This window comes from Nannospalax galili, unplaced genomic scaffold (assembly GCF_000622305.1).
Source record: "Nannospalax galili isolate Female #2095 unplaced genomic scaffold, S.galili_v1.0 scaffold155, whole genome shotgun sequence".
NCBI classification, from domain to species: Eukaryota; Metazoa; Chordata; class Mammalia; order Rodentia; family Spalacidae; genus Nannospalax; species Nannospalax galili.
This window is the reverse complement of record NW_008339923.1, coordinates 1034975-1059342: the sequence shown is the minus strand read 5'-3', so window position 1 is coordinate 1059342 and position 24368 is coordinate 1034975. Positions and strand designations below refer to the sequence as shown.

Genomic DNA, 24368 nt, shown 5'->3' with positions numbered 1-24368 from the left:
AAAAAAAATAAATTCACAAGCTGGGTGTGGTGGCAACATGTGGTTAATCCCTGTGCTCTGGAGGCAGAGGCAGGTGGATCTCTGAGTTCCAGGCCAGCCTGGTCTACATACTGAGTTTCAGGCCAGTCAAAGCTACATAGTGAGACCCTGTCTTCAAAAAAATAAAAAATCTGTTGTTTGGGGGGCTGAAACTATTGCTCAGCAGTTAAGAGCACAGGCTGCTCTTGCAGAGGACCTGGGTTTGGTTCCCAGCACCCAAATGGCAGCCTAGAACCATCCTTAACTCCAGTTTCAGGATCCGATGCCCTCTTCTAGCCTCTGCATCCATTGCATGCATGTGGTGCACTTACACACATGCCAGCAAAACCACATGGCAGCTAACAACTGTCCATAACTACAGTTCCAGAGAATCCGACAGCCTCTTCTGGCCTCTGTGGGCATTGTACGACATGGGTGCACTTACCTACATGCAGGCAATACATGCATACACATAAAATAAAAATAATAAATAAAAAATTTTAGAAGTTTAAAAAATAAAATAAAAATGAAAATAAAATAAATTCACAGTTGGTTCTAAAATATGTATGAATAAGCTGTAAGGGGAGGCACTGACGTTGCTGAGGCTGTGGCTCAGTAGCCTGTACAGTGTGTGCTGAGCATGCAGAAGGCACTGGGTTCTAGCCTCAGCACTGCAAAGAAGTAAAAAATAATAAACTGGAAGAGAACAGATACCACAAGTGGGCTTACACACACACAGCTGACCTTTCATTGCAGTGTCAAAGCTGAGCGTTTATCTGTTCTCCGCCCCTTGTCCTGGGTGGCTCTCTCTGCCTGGCCATCTCTGATGTGACCTTCCTTCCACTTCCAGATGTGGAAGGCACCTTTGCTTTTAACGACCAGTTCCCAGGCTCACCCCACCTCTGCTGAGTGGGACTCTCCCAAGTAAACCAGTTCCTGTGTCTTTGGAGGTCACACAGATCCACTCATGTGGCTATGGGGAAGAGTCTGGTCCAAACACTGCTGTTCCAAATTCAAAGTTTTGAAGGAGAAAAGTGGCTACTTAAAGCAACTAGAGAGTTACAAAAACCAGATGCTCCCGGGGAAAAATGGTCTGTAAACATGGTAAGGTGCTTACATGGTCTGAACATACATGTTCATTTATCCTGCAGGTGAGTTCAGAGTACTCTGACAGTCTGTCATGGCACCTCAGACACACACTGGCCCCAAACTCTGTGGATTTCAAGTTCATTCCCAAAGCGGCCAGGCAGGGTGCTGGTGGCAGGCCAGGGGCCCCGGCCAGACTTTGTGGTTCAATACCTCAACAGTTTGTGCTTCTTCATTGTTACAGCTTAACTTGGGAAACTGATAAAGATAGAATCTGTAGCACTCCTCAGGCGCAATAGCATTCCAGTATGAGGAAGTATCCCCTGGGTGTGACCAGAGAGGGATGGGAGAGAAGACACCCGAACCACAGAACAGGAACCACACCATTGTCACTGGAGGAAGCTGAAAAGCTGTGGAGGTGATAAGCAGAGCTATCCCTTCTTAGAAGCATGACACAGAGAGAGTCCCCTGATCACAGCGGCATCCCCCTGCCCTCCTCCCTCAGTGCCAGAAACTCTCTTCTCACCAGCTAGAGGGGAAGTGGAAGTCCCCTAGAGGCTCGGCCTCAGTCTCCATGTTGATGACACTCACACCACAGGCCAAAGCTATCCTGAGTCCCTGTCAGAAGAGCAGACTTTGCCCTTTATGCCAGCCTGGGTGGGGAGCACACACTGGGGCACCCAGAATATGTGCTTTTCAAGAGGATGTGGGTGAGTGACTGCCTGTAGCCACAGCTTGAGGAGGACTGAAAATAAGTAACTTGGGAGGTAAGGATGCCTGAAAGGTGGTTGGAAGGACTAACAGTCCTGTCGTGTGGAGAAATGAGGGACCCAGGATGCACTCCAAAGGCCTTGGTACACAGAGTGTGATCAAAGAACCTGGAAACTCCTAAATGAGGAATGAGCTTCCAGTCAACAAGAGTACTTAACATTGTGGGTGCTGTCAGGGAGATTTCTAGGCTTTGTGTGTTTCATTTGACCCCTAACGTAGAAACAAGAGGGATAGAGAAAAATCACCCTGTGGCTATCTGCAGCCCTCCCTGGAGTGGATCTACCCATCCGGGGGACTTGCTCTCCTTGGGGGCGGGGGAGGAGGAGCTGCAGGAAGAGAAAGGGAGCAAAGATCAGCCAGGAGTAGATTCGACACCACTAGAGGGGAGAGTAGGTTACAGTAGCAGAGCGCTCACTGTGATCTGATCCAGTGCTTAGTACCCAATACTTACAAAGGCACCATCATCATTGTTATTTCCAACTCATAAAGTGAGATGTTAGTGGTATAAGGAACTTGCGCCTGGCATCCCAGAGGTCCAGCAACGATGAGCTGGGATTTCAAGCCTGGAAATAACCAAAATCTCCCAGTTGTTTCTCACAAGTCTTCAAATCCAAATCGTTGGTCATAGCTTACAACCTGGCACGACCTGATCCAACCCTGGTTGGCCTTATGCCTCTGACTCTCTGCCTTCCTCATGCACGTGGCCAAGATGGCATTCTCAGTTTTACAAAAACTGCCTCGTCCTGTGCCTCAGGGCCTTTGAACAAGCACTTCTCTCTGCCCGGACCATTTTTCCATGCAGATCGATGCAGGTCTTGCTCCTTCAGCATCTTTATATCTTAACTCAAATGTCATCTCTATGGTATAGCCCTCCCTTACCATGCAGCTGAAAAAAAACAAATCCTGCCCCCACCCCTTTGTTCTAGTTCATCTCTCAAGGCACGATCATTTACTAACATCAGACCTTCACTAACATGGTGTTCTAGTCTGCTTTCTGTTGCTAGGATAAAACACTGACCAAAACTAACTTGGGGAAGAAAGGGTTTGCATTTTGGCTTACAGGTTATAGTCCTTCATGGAGGGAAGCCAGGGCAGGAGCTCAACCAGGATCCTGGAGGCAGGAACTGAAGAGACCACGGAGAAATGCTACTTGCTGGCTTGCTTCCCCTGGTTTGCTCAGCTATCTTTCATAGCCCAGGCCCACCTGCCCAGGGGATGGCTGGCATTGCCCACAATAGGCTAGGCCCACCCCTGCTGACATCAATTAGCAGTTAAAAAAATGCCTCACAGATATGCCCACAGGCCAATCTGACTGAGGTAATCCCTCAGTTGAGTATCTCAGGTAACTCTGGGCTGTGTCAAGTTGACAGCTGAAGAGGTGTGTTCGCTCACTATCTTTTCCCTATGAAGTACCAGATCCATGAGGTCTGAGGCAGAAGCATTGGCTCTACAGAGATCTGTCAAATGAATGACTGAGCCAGGTGTGTTAGCAGGAGGAGTGCTGTGAGTTCAAGTTCAGCCTGGGCTACACAGTAAGTTTTGGGCCAGCCTGGGCTAGAGAGTGAGAAAAGGAAGGGAGGGAGGGAGGGAGGGAGGGAGGAGAAAGAAAGGAAGAGAGAGAGAGAGAGAAAGAAAGGAAGAAAGAAAGAAAGAAAAAAAGAAAAAGAAAAAAGAAAGAAAGAAAGAAAGAAAGAAAGAAAGAAAGAAAGAAAGAAAGAAAGATGGATGGAAGTATAGGGAGCCAGGAGAGCTTCAAGCAAGAGGGATAAAACACTACACTGGTCATTCGATCCCAGCACTCAGGAAGCTGAGGCAGGAGGATCTCCAGTTTAAAACTTGCCTTAATAATAATTCATATACAGCTAGGGCTTGTAGAGATGGCTCAGTGGTTAAGAGCATTGGCTGTACTTGCAGAGGATCAGGGTTTGTGACTCCAATTCCAGGAGATCTGACGCCCTCTTCTGGCCTCTGTGGGCATTGCACATTGTTTTGGGGAGGACTCAAAGTGTTTGGAAGTTCGGGCTGGAAAATCTACTGAATGTGTAGAACTCCATGAGCTGTTGCTGTTGAGATTGGAACAGTTGTGTGAGAAAAATGTGGAAAATGGAGGCCTGGCTTGTGAAGTTGCATTGGGAAGCAAAGACTCTATTGGGCTGGTCTACATAGTAAGTTCCAGGCCAGTTGGGACTACAGGGAAACTCAAAACACCAACAACAACAACAACAAAAAGAATTTGTGGAAGTTGGAAACTTTTGTGCTTTGCTGAAACAACTGATGGTCAGCTAGAGAGCTGAGGCATCAAAAGTGATTAATAAGAAACCAGCATCATCGAAGTGACCTCTTCTGGGAAGTATTTCCTCAGGGTCAGCACACAGAGCTGTGGTCCGGAAGGTATTTCAAGCTAGAAGCCGAACTTGGTCATTTGTAAGAGTCTCCCACATGATACTGGTTGTGGTATATGAAAGCTGCAGAATTTAAGGGGAATTTGAGACTTGGCACCATGTGAGGCCAGGAAAGGCCATTGGTAAAGCTACAGCCTCAGTTGCAGTGGAGACCCCAGCATACTGGAGAGGCCAGGACCATGGGACGACCACCAAGTACAGAAGCAGATAAGGAGTGGAGCCAGCCTGAGCCTATAGACAAGCTGTGAGTGCTGTGGACAGCAGAGCTGGAAAAACGGAGCTGCCCAAGCGCTTTGGAGCCAGAAAATTGTGATTGAGTACCAGATGTCAGACTTTAAGCTACATTGCTGGACTTTGGACTTTTAAAGTTGAACTTTGTTATACTGTGATATTAATGTGAGACCTTAGGGACAAAGAAAGGTTGGGGTTTAAAGTGATCTGTTTGTGTGTCAAGATTAACAAGGCAATGTCATGCTTGGCTTTGGTTATCAATTTGACACATCTGGGAAGAGGGACTCTTAACTGGGGAATTGCTTCTATTAAACTGGCCTGTGGGTATGTTTGTGAAGCATTTTCTTGTTTGTTGAGTGATAGGAGAGGGCCTAGCCCACTGTGGGCAGGTGGTCCTATGTTGTATAAGAAAGAAGGCTGACCATAGGCCAGAAAAGCAAGCCGGTAAGCAGCGTTCCTCCCTGGTCTCTCCTTCAATTTGTCCTGCTATGTTCCTGCCTTCACCTCCATCAAGGATGGACTGTAACTTGTAAACCGAAATAAACCCTTTCCTACCCAAGTCGGTTTCGGTCAGTGTTTTATTACAGCAATAGAAAGCAAACTAGGGCAGTAACTGTGTCACCCTTCCAGGGCCCTCTCGCTGTGACCAACAGAATGAATATGGCAGAAGTGACTCTAGGCCAACACTGGGCCTCACCTATAGGAGGTCACGGCTTTCCTTTCTCTCTGTGACTCAGCCACCATGTTGTCTGACTACTTGAGGAGTCCACATTAGCCACACAGGGAGAGGGGCCACAAGAGGAGGGGCCACAGAAGGAATAACGAGGCACCAAACCTATGACCAAGTGGGCCTGGACCGAACAGCTGAGTGGGAGGGTGATTCAAGCTGACATTACTCAGAACTGCTGAGCCCAACCCTGTGCAAGCTTCTGACACTGGACTGATGGAAAATAAGCATTATAACACTAACCACCAAGATCTGGGGTAGGAGGTTACACAGAAAAAAAAATAACATCCGTTCACACCAGGTCTTCCCGTGAATGTTTTCTCTTCCTGCCTTCTAAATCTTACCCACTCCTTAGTTATCATTTCCACCAACACCTTCTTCTGGAAGTTTCTCCTGATCATCTTGCCCTACTACTCTCCCTGCCACACCTCTCAACTCTGCTCAGTAAATAATTGCTTAACTTTAAAGGCTCAGCTCTGTGGCTGCTCTGAGATGCTCTCTGAGCCTTCAGAGTGGCTAACACCTGACTCCTGTGACCCTCTGTCTGCTTGATCCTCCACTAGGCTGCCATTTTTATCCATATCTGCCACATATACCATGTACTAGGGCCCACTAGGGGCTTTCACACCACCTCATTCATTCCCTGCAGCTCCGTGCACTCTCTCTACTGGCCTGAGGAAGCTTTGTGAGGGAGGATGGCACCTGTCATCTCTGTGCTCCTCACGGAGCCTCGCACACAGTTGACACTCCATAAATGCTCTGTTGCCTTTTAACTGATCGAGTGACTTTGACCTTAACTCCTGAGTCACCTGGTACTGTGATAGCTAGGTTCCAGATCTCCTGGGCCTGGGAACTCTGAAGGTCACAGGACACTACTCATTTATTTCTGGCTGCTCTCAGTCACGAGTTCTTCCAAGTCCACATGGTGTCCATTCACAGTGTGGCTTCAGTCTAGAGGACCATGCGTGGTACCATATTCACTCCAGAGTCAGAGACTCTGTTACCCAGAAGAGTGTCAAAGAACAGACATAGCTTCCCACGCTTCCCAGAGCTGCAAATCAGCTGGATTATATCAGCTGTTATTATAAAGCACAGTCCAGACAGCATTTTCACCACAAGAGACAATCGCTCTGTGAACAGTAAGGGCTCATGACCTTAACTCAAAATTCCAGAGATATAGGAGCTGAGGGGTCTGGGTGGGGGCTGTGCCCTATGAGAGTTAGCCTGAGGACCAAGGCCTATTCCCAGTTCTGCTTGGCCATCTTATCTATGTGCGCTGTGCTCCAGGGGCAAAAGTCAGAGTGTGCCCACCTACCACGAACCCTCCCCACATTTCCTGAGGTGCTAGGACTCAGCTTGGCTCTCCCCACAGCTCATCCACCAACCCCTCCTCAGATGGGGTCTAGTCAGAAAATTCTACAGGCTCCCAGGTCTTGAGGGCTCAGCTCAACCCTGTGTCACCCAGAGTGAACAAGTTGAAAAAGGTGACAGAAGACAAGAGAAAATAAGGAGAGAGGAGACTGGGAGACAGCTTCCTTCCAGATGCAGCTGGCCTTCTACAAGTCCCCATGGCCTTGGGTTCAACTCTGGGAGACACAAAGGCCTGTGCAGTAAGACGATGATTTGAGGGTGCAGCCAGTTCCCTTCCAAGCCCCATTATCAGCTATGGGGCTTAGTACACATTCCTCTCTGGAAAACTCTGCCATCCCTGTGAGGTAAGTTTGTGGGGCTTTAATGTTAATGGTCCTAAAGAGACTGGCCCCTGATGGTATATGTACTTTATAAATGTGACCTCTTCTTGCTCCTTTACCTCTACCTCCTGTTAGACAGGGCTGTCCCATTACTGAGGTTGTAAGAATCTATATCAAAGAATCTCTGTCCTTCAAGGATTAGGTGATTAGCTCAAAGTGAAATAACACTATGGAACATATTACTCAAAACTATCAAGCGGCTCGTTCATTTACTCAGCAAGCATTTGCTATGAGGCTTTAAACAGTCACTACTCCCAAACTTCCTTTGGCCATAGTCATGTCTGTGTCTGTGAAAATAGGACAGCACCATGATCTAACTGTGGATCTTAAGGAAAGGGAAGTGGACCAAAGATAATGGTGTCAAAGATATGACAGCACAAGCAAACATGGTGCTTGGAGAGAGGTGGATGAATTAGAATAGAGGGGGTAACACCCACTGCCCCAAGATGCTATGTTAAAAAAAAAAAAATCTGACCCAGAAGAATATAAAGGAAAGTTTTTGCTCCTTGCCCTTCTAGGTCGACTAGTTCCAGGGGGCTATAAGCATCTCTCAAAATGTCCTGTAACTGTGCTGAGTCACCTGTCCTCTTGATTACCTAGAAGCCATTGCCCTAACAAGTCATTTAAACTATCATGCACTTGGCTTGCCCTGAAGAGCGCATCTCCTGGCTAAGGTCAATGAATTTTACAATCCACCAATGGTTTAGCGTTTGAAAAGCATTCTGTGTGCTACTGAAACTTATCTCCCTTTAGCTTTTATCTCCTACAAGAACTTTCTTATGAATTAGTTGATAAAATCCTTTCTAACTTAGGTGTGTTGGAAGTCATTCCCATCAGAATAAATTAATAAAACATTGCTTGGAGGGTGAAGTATTAGGGGAACCAATCAAAGAGGAAAGGTTTGAGAAGAATTTGAAAGATGAATGAGAGTGTTTCTAGAGGGCTGCGGTCAGGATTAAAACAGCAGACCTCAATCTTATCTAAAGGAATAATTGACAACTGATTGCTGCTAGATGAGGAAGAACTGATCTTCCTAAAACAAAGAACTCCAGACAGGCTGACTAGATTCAGCAGACAGACAAGCACTGGATAATGGCTGGGGGTGCTGAAAACACAGTGGACAGTAACAGGGATGATAGAGTATATGGGCTCCAGTGTAGGGGGGTGCTATGGGAGGGTGCCATTTGGGAAGTGGGTATATAGATGAATAAGATTGTTTGAGAAGTTCTGTATGATATACACACAAAAAAATTAATAAATTTAAAAAATGAGTTATATTTGAGGGAGAATATATAATCTGACCCCTACTCCCAGCTCCCAGCTCCCAGCATATAATATAGATTGGTATACTGCGCCACCTCTCTGTAGTGAAGCATATTTCATTTCATATTTTCAATGTGTTATAAACTGGCACTTCTATAAAACACACAGATCATGTGCTTGAATGATGCAGTAAAGTTACATTATTTTAGAAGCTTCTGGTATATATTCTTTTTCTCTTTTTTTGAGACGGGGTCTCATGTAGCTCACACCAGCCTCCAACTTACTACATAGCCGAAGATGGCCTTAAATTTCTGATCCTCCTGCTTCTACCTCCCAAGTGCTGGGATTATAAGCATACGCCACCACACCCAGTTTTATGTGATCCTGGGACTCAAACTCAGGGCCTCATGCATGCTAGGCAAGCACTCTACCATCTGAGCCACATCCCCAGCCTGGTATGTATTCTTGTTGGTATTTGTCTTGTTGCTGCCAATTCACAAACAGGCAGTGACCTATGAGCCACACTTGGGGTAGCACTGGGATCATCTAGTTCATTCCCCAAACCATCCAAAAATCAAGCATAACCTTGTCCATGCTGCAAATACATATGACAGGAAATGAGATTGGCCAGTTTCACTTACTTGCTGATGGCTGAAACTTGACCAGATCTTGCAAGTCAGTAGAAATCTGGAAAACATGGCTGTAAAACTGCTGCACAGAGTTCTTCAGGCCGGAGATGTCTCTGGAGTGCGACCTGAGCGTCCCATTCATCTGCCGGACACAGCTCCACAGGCTTCCCACATGCTTACTGAGCCCCTCCTTGATCCTCTGGAGGCCTCCCGAGATGGCATCCAGCTTACTGCATGTTTGCTCCAACTGCGACACCCTGCCCTCAACCGTGGACACCCCGTTCTGCAACCCGTGTGTGCTCTCCTTACACATGTCCAGCTCGGCCAGTACCTGGTTCTGCAGCATCTGCCAGCGCTTCTCCAGCAGGGCACAGCATGGAGCCACCCGACTCTCTGGAGATGGGCTAGTCCCTCCCGTCCTCTCTGGGCCCCCTGTCTTAGTAAACCCACCCACTTCAGCATCGTCACCTGCTCTGTCATTGCTCAGTCTGTTATGCAGATGAGTTGCCTCCTTTTCTGTGTGATTTAATAGGGAATAAATGAAGCTGAAGTCCTCCTGAAGTTTCTGGATGCTAAGTCCAGTTTCTTGGAACTTCCTGTGCATTGTATCATTGAGAGATTCCAAAAGGCTCAGGCTGATGTGTGTGAGGTCCTCTCCACTTGGCAAAGCACCATCTATCCCATGAGGCAAGTTCTGCCGGCAGATGTCCTCAACCACTTGAACTTTGTCCTTCAGGCGGCTCAACTCCATCAACACCTGCTCATTCCCTGACACTGGCTGTCCTGGTAGGGCTGGGCCTGGAGGTACCAGCTCTGCATCAGAGCTGTTGGTCGCTTGCAGGAGTATGCTCCCCAGACGGTCTTCCAGGGAGTGAAGTTTCTGATCTAGAAGCTGCCTCAAGTCATGCACCTCTCCCCTGATGGTCCCCCGAAGGGTCTCCTCTATGTAAAAGCAATGCTCTTCTGCATTCTTCTCTGTCACATTGATCCTCGCGTCTAGCTCATTCCATCTTGCATCAAAGTCCACATCTGGTTCTGGAACTGTGAGACGGTCAAACTCATTGTCCAGTCGTCCATTCAGCATCCTGGTGGCCTCAGCAATCCTCTCAATCTTCTGGTCCAATGTCTTGATCTGTTGGTCAAAGTTGCCATTCTTTTGACTATTACAGCATCTTGACTGGTCAGAGGGTTCCTGCAGCCTGGCCCGAAGGTCATCGATGTCTTTTCTCAGGCTCGTCTCCTTCTCTCCGATCAGCTCTATCACCCCCAGGTAGCTGCTCCCATAGTCATCACACTGCTGCTGGAGGCCCACCAGCTTGTACTCACACATGTTCTTCAGGTCGGCCAGCTTCCGGTCCATGCCTTCCATGAGGTCCTCTCTCAGAGCGTCTATCTTGCTATCCACATAGGCTTGGTATAGCTCGTTGGTGGTCATGGTGACCGTGGGACCCTGGGCAGCCTCCTGGAGCTGCTTGAGCTGCCCTTCATAGCCCTTGACCTTCCCATCCAGCTCTTCCAGCTTGTCACTCTTGGTCTTCAATGTGTCTTTGACTTCAGCCAGTTCAGACTTGATGTCCTTCATGCCAGATTCCTTGCTGTTGAGGATGCCTGGAAGCTGACCTGGCTCTGTGTCTCCAGCTACAGTGCTCTCAGGAGCTGGCTGGGGATGCAGGGGGCTGAGCCATGAGGCTGGCCCTTTGTTTCCATCCTCCTGAATGGTGTGTTTGAGGTTCTCCTTCACTCCTGCTATGGAGGACTGGAGGTCCAGCACCATTCTAGTGAGTCGGACAACCTTCTCCTCCAGCACCTGGACTTTCATTTCCTGGAGTTCCTGAGCACCCTGCTTTGAATCCACTGCCTGACCTGGTTTTGCTGCGTCAGTTGGTGATGAAGTTTCCCTGGGCTTTGAGACTGGGCTTGGATCAGCATCTGTTAGAAAGAACAAGATGAACATGGATAAACTTCTACCTTGAGCCAGTTTTTGCAAGGTACCTGCTGAAATGTTCCATTATGGATCTGTTGCCCAACTGCAGGCAATTCAGTGGAGAGTATAAGAGAGGATGAGTTTGGAGTCAAGGAGAACTTGGCTATTCACTGTTTACCCACAAGCTAACTAACTTCTATGAGCAACAATCCCCTCCTTTATAAAGAGGGACCCCTGCCCCCTCACCAGGGTTGTCAGGGCTGTGTAGAAGCAGCACGGTAGATAATCACTGGAGCCTTTCAACCTTAAGGGATCGTCTATTGCATCATCTGAACACATCTTTCCCATTGAACTGCAGACACCCCAGTAATTAACTGCTGGCTTTAAAACACCACAAAGCCATTTTAGAGAGTTGCAACTGCTGGGCAATGATAGCCATATTATTTGAGGTTATCCTCAAAACAACTCCTGAATGCTTTTTTATTTTTCTTAGCATCCCTATGCTGAGAGAATCTCATTTGGTCTTTTAAGAAGTTAAGGAGGAGCTGGAGGGATGGCTCAGCAGTTAAGAGCACTGGCTGCTCTTGCAGAGGGAGGTTGGATTTCTAGCACCCACATAGCAGCTAACAATTGTCTGTAACTCCAGTTCCAGGGGATCCAATGCCCTCTTCTGACCTCTGCAGGTATAGCAGGATATGGGTGCACTTACATACATGCAGGCAATACACTCATACAGATAAAAAATAAGAATAATAAGTATTTTTTAAAATTCAAATTAAAAAAAGAAGTTAAAGGTCAGGTGTGATGGCGCATGTTTTTAATCCCAGCACTTGGGAGGCAGAGGTAGGCAGATCTCTATGAGTTCAAGGCCAATCTGGTCTACATAGTGAATTCCAGGTCAGCTGGAGCTACAGGGAGACCCTGTCTCAAAAACAAAAAAAAAACCAAAAAAACAAACAAAAAAAACCAACCCAGAAAACAAAAACAAAAACAAAAAACAAACAAAAATGTTAAGGGACATTAAATGCAGAAAGATTTCGCCTAGCATGAGTAAGGTCTCAGGTTCAATTCTTAGCCGAGAGAGAGAGAGAGAGAGAGAGAGAGAGAGAGAGAGAGAGAGATTCCATTTCTAACCCAGTAAAACAATCTAAAAGACAAACGCTAACAATGATAGCAGCGAGTCATAAAGTAGTATTACACCAACAGAGAGCGAGTGTCAAATTCAGCAAGAAAGAAGCTGTGGGTACCTGCAGCAACTGAATAGAGAACTGGAAGAAACCAAACCCGTGAAGGCAATGGAACGGGAGAACTCTGCACAAGGCTTGCGCTGCCACGTGATGCAGTCAAGGAAAGGAACGTGCCAACCACACAGATGTAGTCAAATAAGCACACGCGTGCACTACACAGGAAGACACAGAAAATCCAGAATGCTGAAGGAATTTGAATTTAATATTCCATATTTCTTCCTTCTCTTGACTTTTTTGCACAAGATTGGAATAGTGGCTATTGTTTATTAAAGTCAATTTGGCAGAAAGCCAAGAAGACTCAAATCCAGATATTCAAACACCCAAGTGAACACTCCTTTCCTGCAGAGAGCTATAAAGAACACTTGATTTTCCATATTGGAATTTTCATTCTATCTCAAGAAAGTAAGTTACAGAATCATATAGAACAAAAACATTATTCTGAGCAAAAGAAATAAAAGCCTAAGAATGTGTGACCATCAAGGGTGTGAGGAAATGCTTCCTTCAGGCCCCACCACTTTTTACTACTACTTTTTACTACAACTTTTTTTTTTTTTTTAAGACAGGGTCTCCCTGTAGCCCCAGCTGTCCTGGAACTCACTATGTAGGCCAGGCTGGGCTTGAACTCGCAGAGATCCGCCTGCCTCTGCCTCCCGAGTGCTGGGATTAAAGGCGTGCGCCACCATGCCCAGCTATACTACAACTCTTTTAAAGAATATCTTGGGGGCTGAAGAGATGGCACAACAGTTAAGAACACTGGCTGCTCTTGCAGAAGACTGGGGTTTGATTCCCAGCACCCATAAGGAGGCTAACACATCTGTAACTCCAGTTCCAGGGGATCTGATGCCCTCTTCTGACCTCCACTGGCATTGCATGCCATAGGTGCACGTACACACATGTAGGTAATACACTCATACACATAAAATAAAAATAATAAATAAAATATTTAAAAAAGAAGACTATCTTGATGTCAGGTGTGGTGGCACTTGGACAGAAGGTGAATCTCTGTGAAATCAGGCCAGCCTAGTCTACCTGGTGAGTTCCAGGCCTGCTGGGGCTATAGGGAGACCCTGTCTCCAAAAGACCAAAAAAAAAAAAAAAAGGGGGGGAATATCTAATATCTTATATCTTGACAATATGTATCCAAATACTTAGTTGTTTTGGCCCTGAAATTGTACTTCTAGAAATATGTTCTGGACAGTAACCCAACATAGAACTGGGAAAATGAACAGCAGACCCCAATCTTATCTAAAGGAATATTGACAACTGATTGCTGCTAGATGAGGAACAGCTGATCTTCCTAAAACAAGGCTCTCTAGATAGGCTGACTAGATTCAGCAATGGACAAGCACTGAGGAACAGCTGTGGGTGCTGACACACAGTGGACAGTAATAGGGGTGACAGAGTATATGGGCTCCAGTGGGGGGAGGGGCTATGGGAGGGTGCCATTTAGGAAGTGGGTATATAGATGAGTAAGATTGTTTGGAATGTTCTGTATGATATACACACAAAAAAAATCAACAAATTTTAAAAATGAGTTACACTTGAGGAGGAAGCATAAAAATTTACTTCATGTTAATTAGTAAAGGTGATAAACATTACCATTGAAATCTACCTGATGACTTTATATCCATATTCAGGTGCCAAGGAGCCTAGTGTAACTGACTGTGACTAGTAATAATCAGATACATAGAGATTAGAGACACATGTGCAAACATCTAAGCGTTAGTAGCATTAAAAATGAGTCTTTCTGTAGGAAACAGTATATTTTAAAATGAAATGGAGATCTTTTTTAAAGGTTAAAAATGCATTCAATTTTGGGGCTGGAGAGATGGCTCAGCAGTTAAGGACACTGACTGTTCTTGAAGAAGACCCGGGTTCAAATCCCAGCACCCACATGGCAGCTAACAACTGTCTGTAACTCCAGTCCCAGGGGATTCGACAGCCTCTTCAGACTTCTGCAGGCATTGCATGACACAGGTGCACTTACCTACATGCAGGCAATACATGCATACACATAAAGTAAAAATAATAAATGAAAAAATTTTTTTAAAGTCATTCAATTTTATGTCTTATAGGGTTTATACTGCGTTCAATATTTTATGACTATTAATTCAACTGTGAACCTAAAAATTTACAGCCACTTTTGAAAGAGATGTATCTTTGCTTTGGAAATTGTTATTGAATATGTTAAAGCTGTAATGAAATGCTTCTTCTAATCATGTGGTTTTTAAATAAGTAAATAAATAAAAAGAAATATATTCTGGAAAATAATCAGGAATAAGTTCAAAAAAAATTTTTTTTTGTTTTTGGAGAAAGTAGTTTCAAACTCCTGATCCTTCTGCCTTAGCCTCCCAAGCGCTGGGATTACAGATATGTGTTACCCCGCCCAGATGAGTACCAAAACCTAACAGGAAAAGATGCCTGTTCAAATATGACCTAAGGCAATGAAAAATTATCAAGTACTCGAGTGCCTGATAACAGGAGATTTTATTTAATCACCTTCTCCAAAGCCACTAAGTGAGATGACAGTAAGTAAAAAGTAAGTTCCAAAGATAGGGAGGTCTCACTGTATAGCCCACCCTGGCCTCAGTGCCTCAGTCTGCCTGCCTCAGCCTCCCAAGTGCTGGGATTCTAGATGTGCTCACCTTCTAGTGAGAATGGCTAGAAAATAAACATTCCTTTAACTTCCTAAGACCTCACTAATTCAGCAATAAAAATAGGGCTCAAAGGCCACCCAAGGTATATATGAACAATTGGAATCAGGTGTTTTGAGACTTTTAAACAGCAGTATTGAAACCTACAAGAAAATCGAGCAATATCTTAAAATTTCTGAAGTAAAATTATTCCTGACCTAGAATTCTGAAGCAACAATGAAAACATTTTAAGACAATTAAGTATCAAAAACTTCACCATAGGCTAGGGAGACAGCTCAGTGGGTAAAGTTTTGCCATGCAAGCGTGAAGATCAGAGTTCAAATCCCCAGCAGCACCTACATAAATGCCAGGTGGGCACAGTGGCCCACCCACATTCCTCCCGATGGAGGCACAGACCAGGGATCCCCAGAGCAAGCCATACTAGGCAAATCAGCCTGCTCTGGGTTCTAGTAGGAGACCCTGCTTCAGTGGATAAGATGGAGAGTGACCCAGGAAGATTCCCGATGTCAACCTCTGGTCTCTACATACATACTTGTGCACCTGTACACACATGTGTACACACCCACACAAACACACATACATACATGCAGGTATATATGAACAATTGGAATCAGGTGTTTTGAGACTTTTAAACAGCAGTATTGAAACCTACAAGAAAATCGAGCAATATCTTAAAATTTCTGAAGTAAAATTATTCCTGACCTAGAATTCTGAAGCAACAATGAAAACATTTTAAGACAATTAAGTATCAAAAACTTCACCATAGGCTAGGGAGACAGCTCAGTGGGTAAAGTTTTGCCATGCAAGCGTGAAGATCAGAGTTCAAATCCCCAGCAGCACCTACATAAATGCCAGGTGGGCACAGTGGCCCACCCACATTCCTCCCGATGGAGGCACAGACCAGGGATCCCCAGAGCAAGCCATACTAGGCAAATCAGCCTGCTCTGGGTTCTAGTAGGAGACCCTGCTTCAGTGGATAAGATGGAGAGTGACCCAGGAAGATTCCCGATGTCAACCTCTGGTCTCTACATACATACTTGTGCACCTGTACACACATGTGTACACACCCACACAAACACACATACATACATGCAAAAAAAAAAGTCCACCTTCTATAAAATCTTCTTGGGAAAGAACTGGAGGAGGTTGTGGGGTAGCTCAGTGATGTCTGTTCTCCTATCATGCACAAAGCCAGCACTGCACAAACCAGTCATGGTAGATGATGACTGTAGTCCCGGCACTGTGAGGTCTTAGAGGCAGGACAATCAGAAGTTCAAGGACATCCTTGGATACCTAGCAAGTGTGAGGCCAGGCTGGGCTACATGAGATCTCATCTCAAAGGGAAAAAGAAGAAGAAAACAGAAAAAAGCAACAACAGGAGAACGTGCTGAAGCCAGACAAAGGAGTAACAGGAGAAACCGATTCCAGCTGAAGAGAGAAGAGAGGCAGCTTGGGAGCCCTGGGTGGCGGGAAGAGAGGGTGATGCAAGCTGGGGTGTGTGAGAAAGTTCCTGGAGGAATGTCTTCAAGCAGGTGCTGCTGGTGGATCTGGACATGATGAAGGATGTGCAGATAACCAGAGAAGAGTTTGGGTTGAAGCAGGGACAACAGCAAGACAAAGCAGCAAAGGAAAACAGATAGTGATTGACTCTTGGGAATCTAAAGGTCCTCATGCCCATCAGCATATTTGGGCAGCACAAATTGGACTAGGTAGGTTATTAACACAAAAAAAGGACACGAAGTTGGAGGGGAGAGTAGGAGGTGGAGGTGAATGTGGGAGGAGTTAAGGGCAGGAGTGGGAGTGAATCTGATCAAAATACATTCTATGAAATTATCAAAAAATTAATAAAATATCCGAAGAAATCAGAAGGCTATGTAAAAAAAAAAAACCTATTCACAGTATTCTACAGGGTCCAACCACAAATATTATCTACAGAGTTATTACAATGTACATAGCAAATACTGATTAAGCAAAACATATAACTGTGTGGAAAGTGGTGGTCAGGAGTGGATGAAGTCAGTTATGAGTAAGTTCTGAGGTGGTGACAAGTGTGCTAATGAGCTCCATGGTGTCATCAGTCCACATTGTATGCTATATCAAATCATTACCTTATGTACCCTGAACATCGTCAATCACCAATGACTCAGTATTTTAAAATAAAAAGACCTTCTATGTTTTACTAACATTCCTTAATTGATATGAATCACTTTGGTAATAGAAATGATTTAACAATCTACTTTACAGAAATGTCCTGAGGCACTGTCAGTTTCAAAACTGAAAACAGCTCATGTTAAAATGAAAACCAGTAACAATTTACACATTTTACAGGAGAAGTTACGCTCTATTTCTTCTAAGTCAGAAAGAGGGAAAATAAAGTGATCTACAGGCAAAATACCAAGAAAAAAAGTCGCCCATAAAAGTTCAGCCTCTTGATGTTATACCTAAGAGCAAAGGTGAGTGGACAGGTGAGAATTTGGGGGTTCATATAGCCCATCCACATACAGAGCAGTTCTATTTACCTATTTTTATTTTATTCATTTATTTATTGAAATGGGGTCTCTCTACACAGCCCAGATCGGCTTCAAACTTGATGTCCTACTTAGCTTCAGCTGTCAACTTGACACAATTTGGAGTCATCTGACAGTCTCAGTTGATGGATTTCTCAGATCAGATTGGCCATGTCGATGAGAAACTGTCTTGATTGATTGACGATTGACATGGGAAAGCCCAGCCCACTGGGGGTGGCATGATACTTAGACAGGTAGACCTGAGCTGCATAAGGAAGCTGGCTGAGCATGAACCAGAGAACGGAGACAGCAAGCAGGACTCCTGCATGGTTCCATAGCAAGTTCCACTGTGACCTGGAAGTGTAAGACAAAAAGACTCTTTCCTCCCCCAAGCTCCTTTTGCTCAGAGTATTTTATAACAGCAACAGAAAAAGGAACTAGAACATTTGAGCTCTTCCTGCTTCAGCCTCCTGAGTGCTGAGATTCTAGGTGTACACCTCTCCCATGCCTGGCTTCCTACTTTTGGGGGGGGATTAAAAATTTATTTTATTTTTAATTATGTGTAAAGGGGGGGTGGTATGTGCACATGAATGCAAATGCCCATACAGGCCAGATAAGTTGCTGGGTTCCCTGGATCTGGAGTTACAGGTGAGGCATCCAAGATGGGTGCTAGAAACGGAACTCAGCTCCTCTGCAAAAACAGTGTGCGTTCTTTTTTTTAAATATTTTATTATTTTTATTTTATGTGTATGAGTGTATTGTCTGCATGTATGTGAGTGTACCCATGCCATGCAATGCCGCAGAAGTCAGAAGAGGGCTTCGGATTCCCCTGGAACTGGAGTTAAGGATGGTTCATAGCCGCCATGTGGGTGCTGGGAATAGAACCCAGGTCCTCCGCAAGAGCAGTCAGTGCTCTTAACCACTGAGCCATCTCCCCAGCCCTTTTTTGTTTGTTTTAAATATTTTTTTTTATTTTATGAGTATGAGTGTATTGCCTGCGTGTTATATAAGTGCACCCGTGTCGTGCAGTACCCATGGAGGTCAGATGAGGGTGTCTGATTCCCTGAAATGGGAGCAAGGCCAGTTGTTAGCCACCATGTGGGTGCTGGGAACTGAACCCGGGTCATCTGCAAGTGCAGCCAGTGCTCTTGACCACTGAGCCATCTCTCCAGTCCATTTGTTTTTTGTTTTGGATTGGTTTTTTAAAATATTGTTATTTATTTTTTTTATTTTATGAGTATGAATGTATTGTCTGCATGTGTGTACGTGCACCCGTGTCATGCAATGCCTATGGTGGTCAGAAGAGGGTGTCAGGTCCCCTGGAGCTACAGTTACGAACAGTTGTTAGCTGCCATGTGGGTGCTGGGATTCAAATCCAGGTCTTCTGCAAGAGCAGTCAGTGCTCTCAATCACTAAGCCATCTCTCCAGCCCCTGTTTGTTTGTTTTTTAAGACCAAGTTTTGAAATGCGGCTTTTTGGCTGAACTGCAACTTGCTATGTAGCCCAGGCTGGCCTCAAATTCTCAGTGATCCCTGCCTCTGCCTCCCAAGTGCTGGGATTACAGGTATTTGCCACCAGGCCTGGCTATTCTACCCTTTTTTTTAAAGCTAATTTTTAACTTGGACTCATGGGTCTTATGGGCTGAAGTAAGGAGCTGGGCATGTTTTCAACTGATGTTTTGGGGTTTTTTTGTTTTTTCTTTCCATTGGAGCCTCAGCCTGTACGACTCTGTACTGTGCATTTCTTGAGACGGCTTGACACTGCTTCACAAGTAGCCCTAACAAAGCAATTTACTTGCAAGAGGGTGTGTCTTCTGATTGCTTCTGCTCCTTCAAATAAGTTTCTACTACGTGAGTATTCACTCCACTGAGCATCATAAATCCTGCCACTTGAAGCGGCACTGGGAACATCAAAGGTGACTACAGACGGCAAGACGCCGTAAGACATTACCTGTGGCTTTCTTCAGGCTGTTTCGAGGTCGAGCAGGTGGAGGGCGGGGTGTCTTCATGGGATCTTTGGGACCTTCTTGGCAGTCTGCTCCTCTAAAGCCAGGGCAGCACCTCCATTCTAACTGTGTCACTATCTTGTACCTAGTGACATACCTGGGTCTGAAGTTTACCCGATACCTATAAACAGAAGGGACAAGATCTCACTTTAGTGACCACTATCAGGGGCTTCTCTGCCCCTTCCAGCTGGAGGAACAGAGTATGACTCTAAAATGTTCCCACAGCTTCCTGCTCTAAACATTTGGTCCTCAATTGGTGGCACCAATCAGCAAGGTTCTGGAGGCTTTGGGAGTGGAACCTAACTGGAGGAAGCAGATTGGATTCTTGAGAGTATATTACCCCTGGCTATTTCCTGTCTCACTCTCTCTGCCTCCTGTCCACTACTGTGTGAACAGCAGCCTCTGCCATACCTTCCTTCCCACTGCCATGATGTTCGGCTCAAGTGCACAGAGTCGGGTAGTCTCATGGATTGGACCCTCTGAACCCATGATCCAAAATAAATCCTCCTTTATGTTGTTTCCATCAGGCGTTTTTTCACAGTGACACAAAAGTAACTGATATAGACCCTAATAAAAAGGCTCTGGGTCAGGTCAGCAGAGCCTTCCCTGTTTCTCTAGGCTGAGCTGGAGAGATCACTGATCTCTTTAATCTGGCCCTGACTTTCTGGGAGTGGGAAAGGCAGGGTTTTCTCTGGGTACCAGCCTCTTTCGTTTCTTTTTTATTTTCATTTGGGTGGGGGTGAGTTGAGACAGGGTCTTGCTATATAGCCCAAGCTGGCCTCCTACTTTGAATCCTCCTGCCTCAACCTCCTGAGTGCTGGGATTACAGGTGTGCACCACCAGACCTGATTCTTCCATCTCTTAGAGCCCCAGGAAACAACTTGGTCCCACAACGGACACTTTGCTATGGATACTTTCCAGGCCTCAAAATGAGGCCTTGTTTGACCCACAAGTTTCTGTTCTACAACTCAGCTCTGTGAGGATTTTTCCACATATAAGCCAAGGTTGTTTTGCTTTGCCTTTTCAGGAAACATCCTGGGAGCCCCTTTCTCCCACCAGACCCTATATTCACCTCTGTATTTCCTTTCCCTAACACTAGCAAAGGTGGCAGGCTGTGGCATATGGCAGTGGCGCTCACACTATTTGTGTTCAGACCATTTTAGGAAGATGTCTTGGTCCATACTGCAAAGGGCAGAGATCTGGAAGCTATGAGTTGGATTACTGTCCCTCCCTTTTCTTCCAAGGCCCAGCTGATAAAGGCTTAGTCACCAGCCTGTGGAGTTGACCCTTTAGGATGTAGGACCTAGCAGGAGGAACTCAGGTATTGGGGGCGTGCCCTTGAAGAGGATATTGAAACCTTAACCCCCTTTCCTCCTCTCTTTGCTCTGAACTGTCCTAAAGCAGGGGTTTTCTCTTCCATCATGAGAGGCTGCTTTACCTCAGCCAAAAAGCAACAGAGCCAAACAACAATGGACTGCAAACTCTGAAATCACAAGCTGATGTAAACCTCTCCTCCATATAAGTTGGCTATCTCAGATAACAGAAAGCTGACTAACTGAAGTTTTAAAGCCCTGTTTAAAGTCCATGTTTCAGGACTGGGAGCCAGGAAGACAGGTCAGTGGCAGAGCCCTTGCCTAGCATGAACCCTAGATTTGATTTGCAAAACAATGGAAATTAAAGTACACAGCCCCTAATAGCCTAGGACATCAGAGACCTTTCCAGGGAGCTGAAAAATCTTTCGGACCCACAGCTGGGCTCAGGCCTGGCACAGGGATATCCCAGCATCCCAAGCATACATGAGGGCCACAGGTCTTCAGCCGGGTCAGGAACCTCTGCTCACAGCACAGACAAAAGCCCAGGCACAGAGGCCAGCCCTCCTACACTCAACCCAGCTTTCTGGCTTGGGGCCATCTTCTCTTGATCTTATTCACTCTCTCCCCATTTTTCACACCAGCACTAGCAGCTGGACTTCTCTGTGAGCCAATTCCCAGTAAGAAATGGGCAACTCCTCTGGATTGCTGTGTGCTGCTCATGGGGGACTTGGGATGACCTGTTGTGGGGCCTGTTGGGGGTCTGACGGGCTCAGTTAGCCAAGCCACTCCAGGTTAGATACCAGCCTTGGAGCAATGGACTCAAAGTTAAGTTCCTAGGAAAATCACAGAATCACTACAGGGAATACCTGGATCTCTCCCCTGAAGATCAAAACCACAACACCTGAGCCCTCCATGTAGGCCCTGACCACTGACAGTGAGGTGTTTCCTGTAGAATTCCAAGAAAGCTCCACTTAGCCATCCTTCTTCCCTAAACATTAGAACCACTCGTGAATGTGAAAAAGGCTGATGCCAGAGCCTCCCCTCAGAGGTGCTCCTTCAGAGGTGTCTTAGTTTGTTCTTCATTGCTGTGACAAAACACTCTGACCACTACCAACTTGGGGAGGAAAGGGTTTATTTGTCTTACATCTCCCAGGTCGCATGCAGTTCATCAGGGAGCCCAAGGTAGGAACTCAGGGCAGGAACCTGGAGGCAGGAGCTGGAGCACAGGCCATGGAGGAATACTGCTTACTGGCTTGCTCCCTTGGCCCCTGCTCAGCCTGCTTTCTTATGCAACACAGGCCCACCTGCCCAGGGGTGGCACCACCCACAGTGAGCTGGACCCTCCCACATCACTCATCAAGAAGATGCCCTTCAGACATGGCCACAGGCCAGTCCAATAGAGGCAATTTCCCGATTGAGGCTCCCTCAACCCAGGTGTGTCAAGTTGACACTAAAGCTATCCAGCACAAGAGGCCAGGGGTGGGGCCTGAACACATGGGGTTTTGAGGAACTCCTGGGGAAGCTTTCCAAAGAAAACTGAAGAGGAAGCTGAGTACCAGAAAGGGAAAAGCAAGGGGTACTCATGAGGGGAGGAGTTTAGAGGGAGCAAAGACCCCCTTCCATATTCTTCATAATATCATTGGTTGGGCCAGCAAGATGTCTCAGTAAGAAAAGAAGCTTGCCACAAAGCCTGATGACCTGAGTTCAATCCCTGAACCCACATGGTAGAAGAGGAGAACCGACTCCCACAAGTTATCCCCCGACCACCACATGCACACAACTGCAGGTGTATGCACACATGAGTACACACAGATACAGACACAGACACACAAATATAATTTTTAAAAAAAACATAAAAATCTCACTGGCCACACTGCTTATTTTTGGCCCCTTTTTCACAGGTAAGAAAGCAGAGACTTGTGGTAAGAGGTGCATTGCCCAGGTTCAGTCTGAAGTGGCAGGGCCGGAACCAAAGTCTGGGTGCTGCTCTGCACCACACATGGCATTCAGTAACAGCCAGCCTTTCTCCCTGGCAGCTGCTCTAAGTTTGAGACAGCAGCCCTACCTGGAGATGTTCCAGAAAGCCCTAAAACCCATGTCGAAGTATCCCACCTCCCCCACACAGCAGACTCATGCTTGAGCATCTAATTCAGTCCAGGTAGACGCCAACCCTGGCCCCCTCTAGTCCCACCCACTCGAAGAATCCGAGCACAGGGGGACAACTGCCCTGCACAGCATACTCAAGCATCGCATCACTCTGCAAAAATGTGTAGCCTCAGAAAAATTTTGCTCCTCAGAGCATTAAAATGGAATGTGAGAATGTGTTTGCTCGTGGGTCTGCCAGTGGATGACAGCCTGTAGGAAACCTTTCAGATAAGGCCGAGTCCAGCAAGAGCAAAACTGCACCCTTTGGAAGAGAAGACCGTGGCAGACTACATCCCACACACCCCACTAGAGCCTGCCCTTAACCCCACACCAGAGGAGCGGGGAGGCAAGAAAGAGCTTGTCCTTCCAGTGCCCCCATCATTGATGGGGCAGGTGCAACACTGGAGCCGGCTCCTCACTTAGCAAAGACTCCTGATTTCCCACCCTGCTCCGCCTGCATTCTCCACACCCACCTGGCTTCAATCAGCCTGTTGTAGGGGTCTGGTGATGCTGTTCCAGTTGACCCCAGCCCTGACAAAGTCTCAAGTCGAGTGTGAGAAAGGGGTCATTGCAAGGGTCAGCTGGCAGCAACAGCTGGAAAAGATCAGGCAGCCACCTCCAGTCGTGGGAAGGCTCACAGAGATGTGCTGATGACAGGTCCCAGAGGTGGCCTTGGGCCCTTCTGGATGGTCCCCGGGTCTGGGTGAGGGGTCTCCAGGAGCACAATATATGAGTATCCGAGTTCCATAAAACTACCAGGAATTTCCCAGCTGAAATCAGGTTCTAACAAACACAGCAGCCAGTCTGAGGGTCCCCAAGGGGATGGGAAGAGCCACTAGGATTCCCAGGGAGGGTCTATCACCCAGGCACTTCAGAAAAATATCCTGCCACAAGCTTTGCAAACTGTCAGGGGTTCGGCTCAGTGATAGAGTGCTTGCCTGAATTCTTCCCCTGTACCCTACGAAAGTAGTCAAAACCTTTACCCACCTCTAATCCTAATATAACTGGCATCCACAGAGACTCCTGTATCTTTCAAAACGCCCGGTGAGGGTTCAGGACACCCAGACCCAGGCTCCATTTCCTCCTCCAGGGAAGTCACCCACCTCCCTGGGGTCTGGAGCATCTCAACACAGGGGAAGGGAAGCTGAGCTCAAATACTCTTGTAGCCCCAGGAGCCCCTGGGCTGTGATTACAATGGGAGGGGCTCTCCAGTCGCTGAGACAGTTAACCAAATGTCCCCTATGTGGAGTAGCCACCCTGAGGACACAGCCAAGGGACTGTCAAGGCAGTAAGTACAGGGCTGCAGGGCTGACTCAGGTCACAGCCTGGCTCCCCTCCCAGTCTTTGTTGGAAGTGTGACAGCAGCATCTTGCCCCTCTGGAGAGCCCTGTCTACAGCTGAGACAGGCATTTGTTACAAACAGCCTCCTGCATGCTCACACCACCTTCACCCCAGCCCACGGTTCACGTTGGTTTTTGTGCTTGGTTTTGTGCATTCTGAGGGACTGGACAAGTATCTAGTGACCTGTATCCACCACTATAGTATCTTGCAGAACAGTGTCGCTTCCCAAAAAACCTTGTGCCTGACTACTTACCCATCCCCCCCTCCTCCCCTGACACTAATCTTATTACTTTCTCCCTAGCTTTTTTTTTTAAAGATTTGTGTGTGTGTGTGTGTGTGTGTGTGTGTGTGTGT

General features: G+C 46.4%; 1 protein-coding gene across 1 annotated transcript in view; it reads right to left on the bottom strand.

Annotated features, from left to right (window-relative positions):
- The window catches only part of Emilin2 (elastin microfibril interfacer 2), a 57173-nt gene that overhangs the window by 14121 nt on the left and 18684 nt on the right, over window positions 1-24368 (bottom strand). Inside the window, exons 3-4 of the mRNA XM_008834702.3 lie at window positions 19161-19336; window positions 8891-10807 (exon numbers count right to left, since the gene is read on the bottom strand). Coding sequence (XP_008832924.2) covers window positions 8891-10807; window positions 19161-19336 — 2093 coding nt within the window. The remainder of the gene's footprint in view (window positions 1-8890; window positions 10808-19160; window positions 19337-24368) is intronic.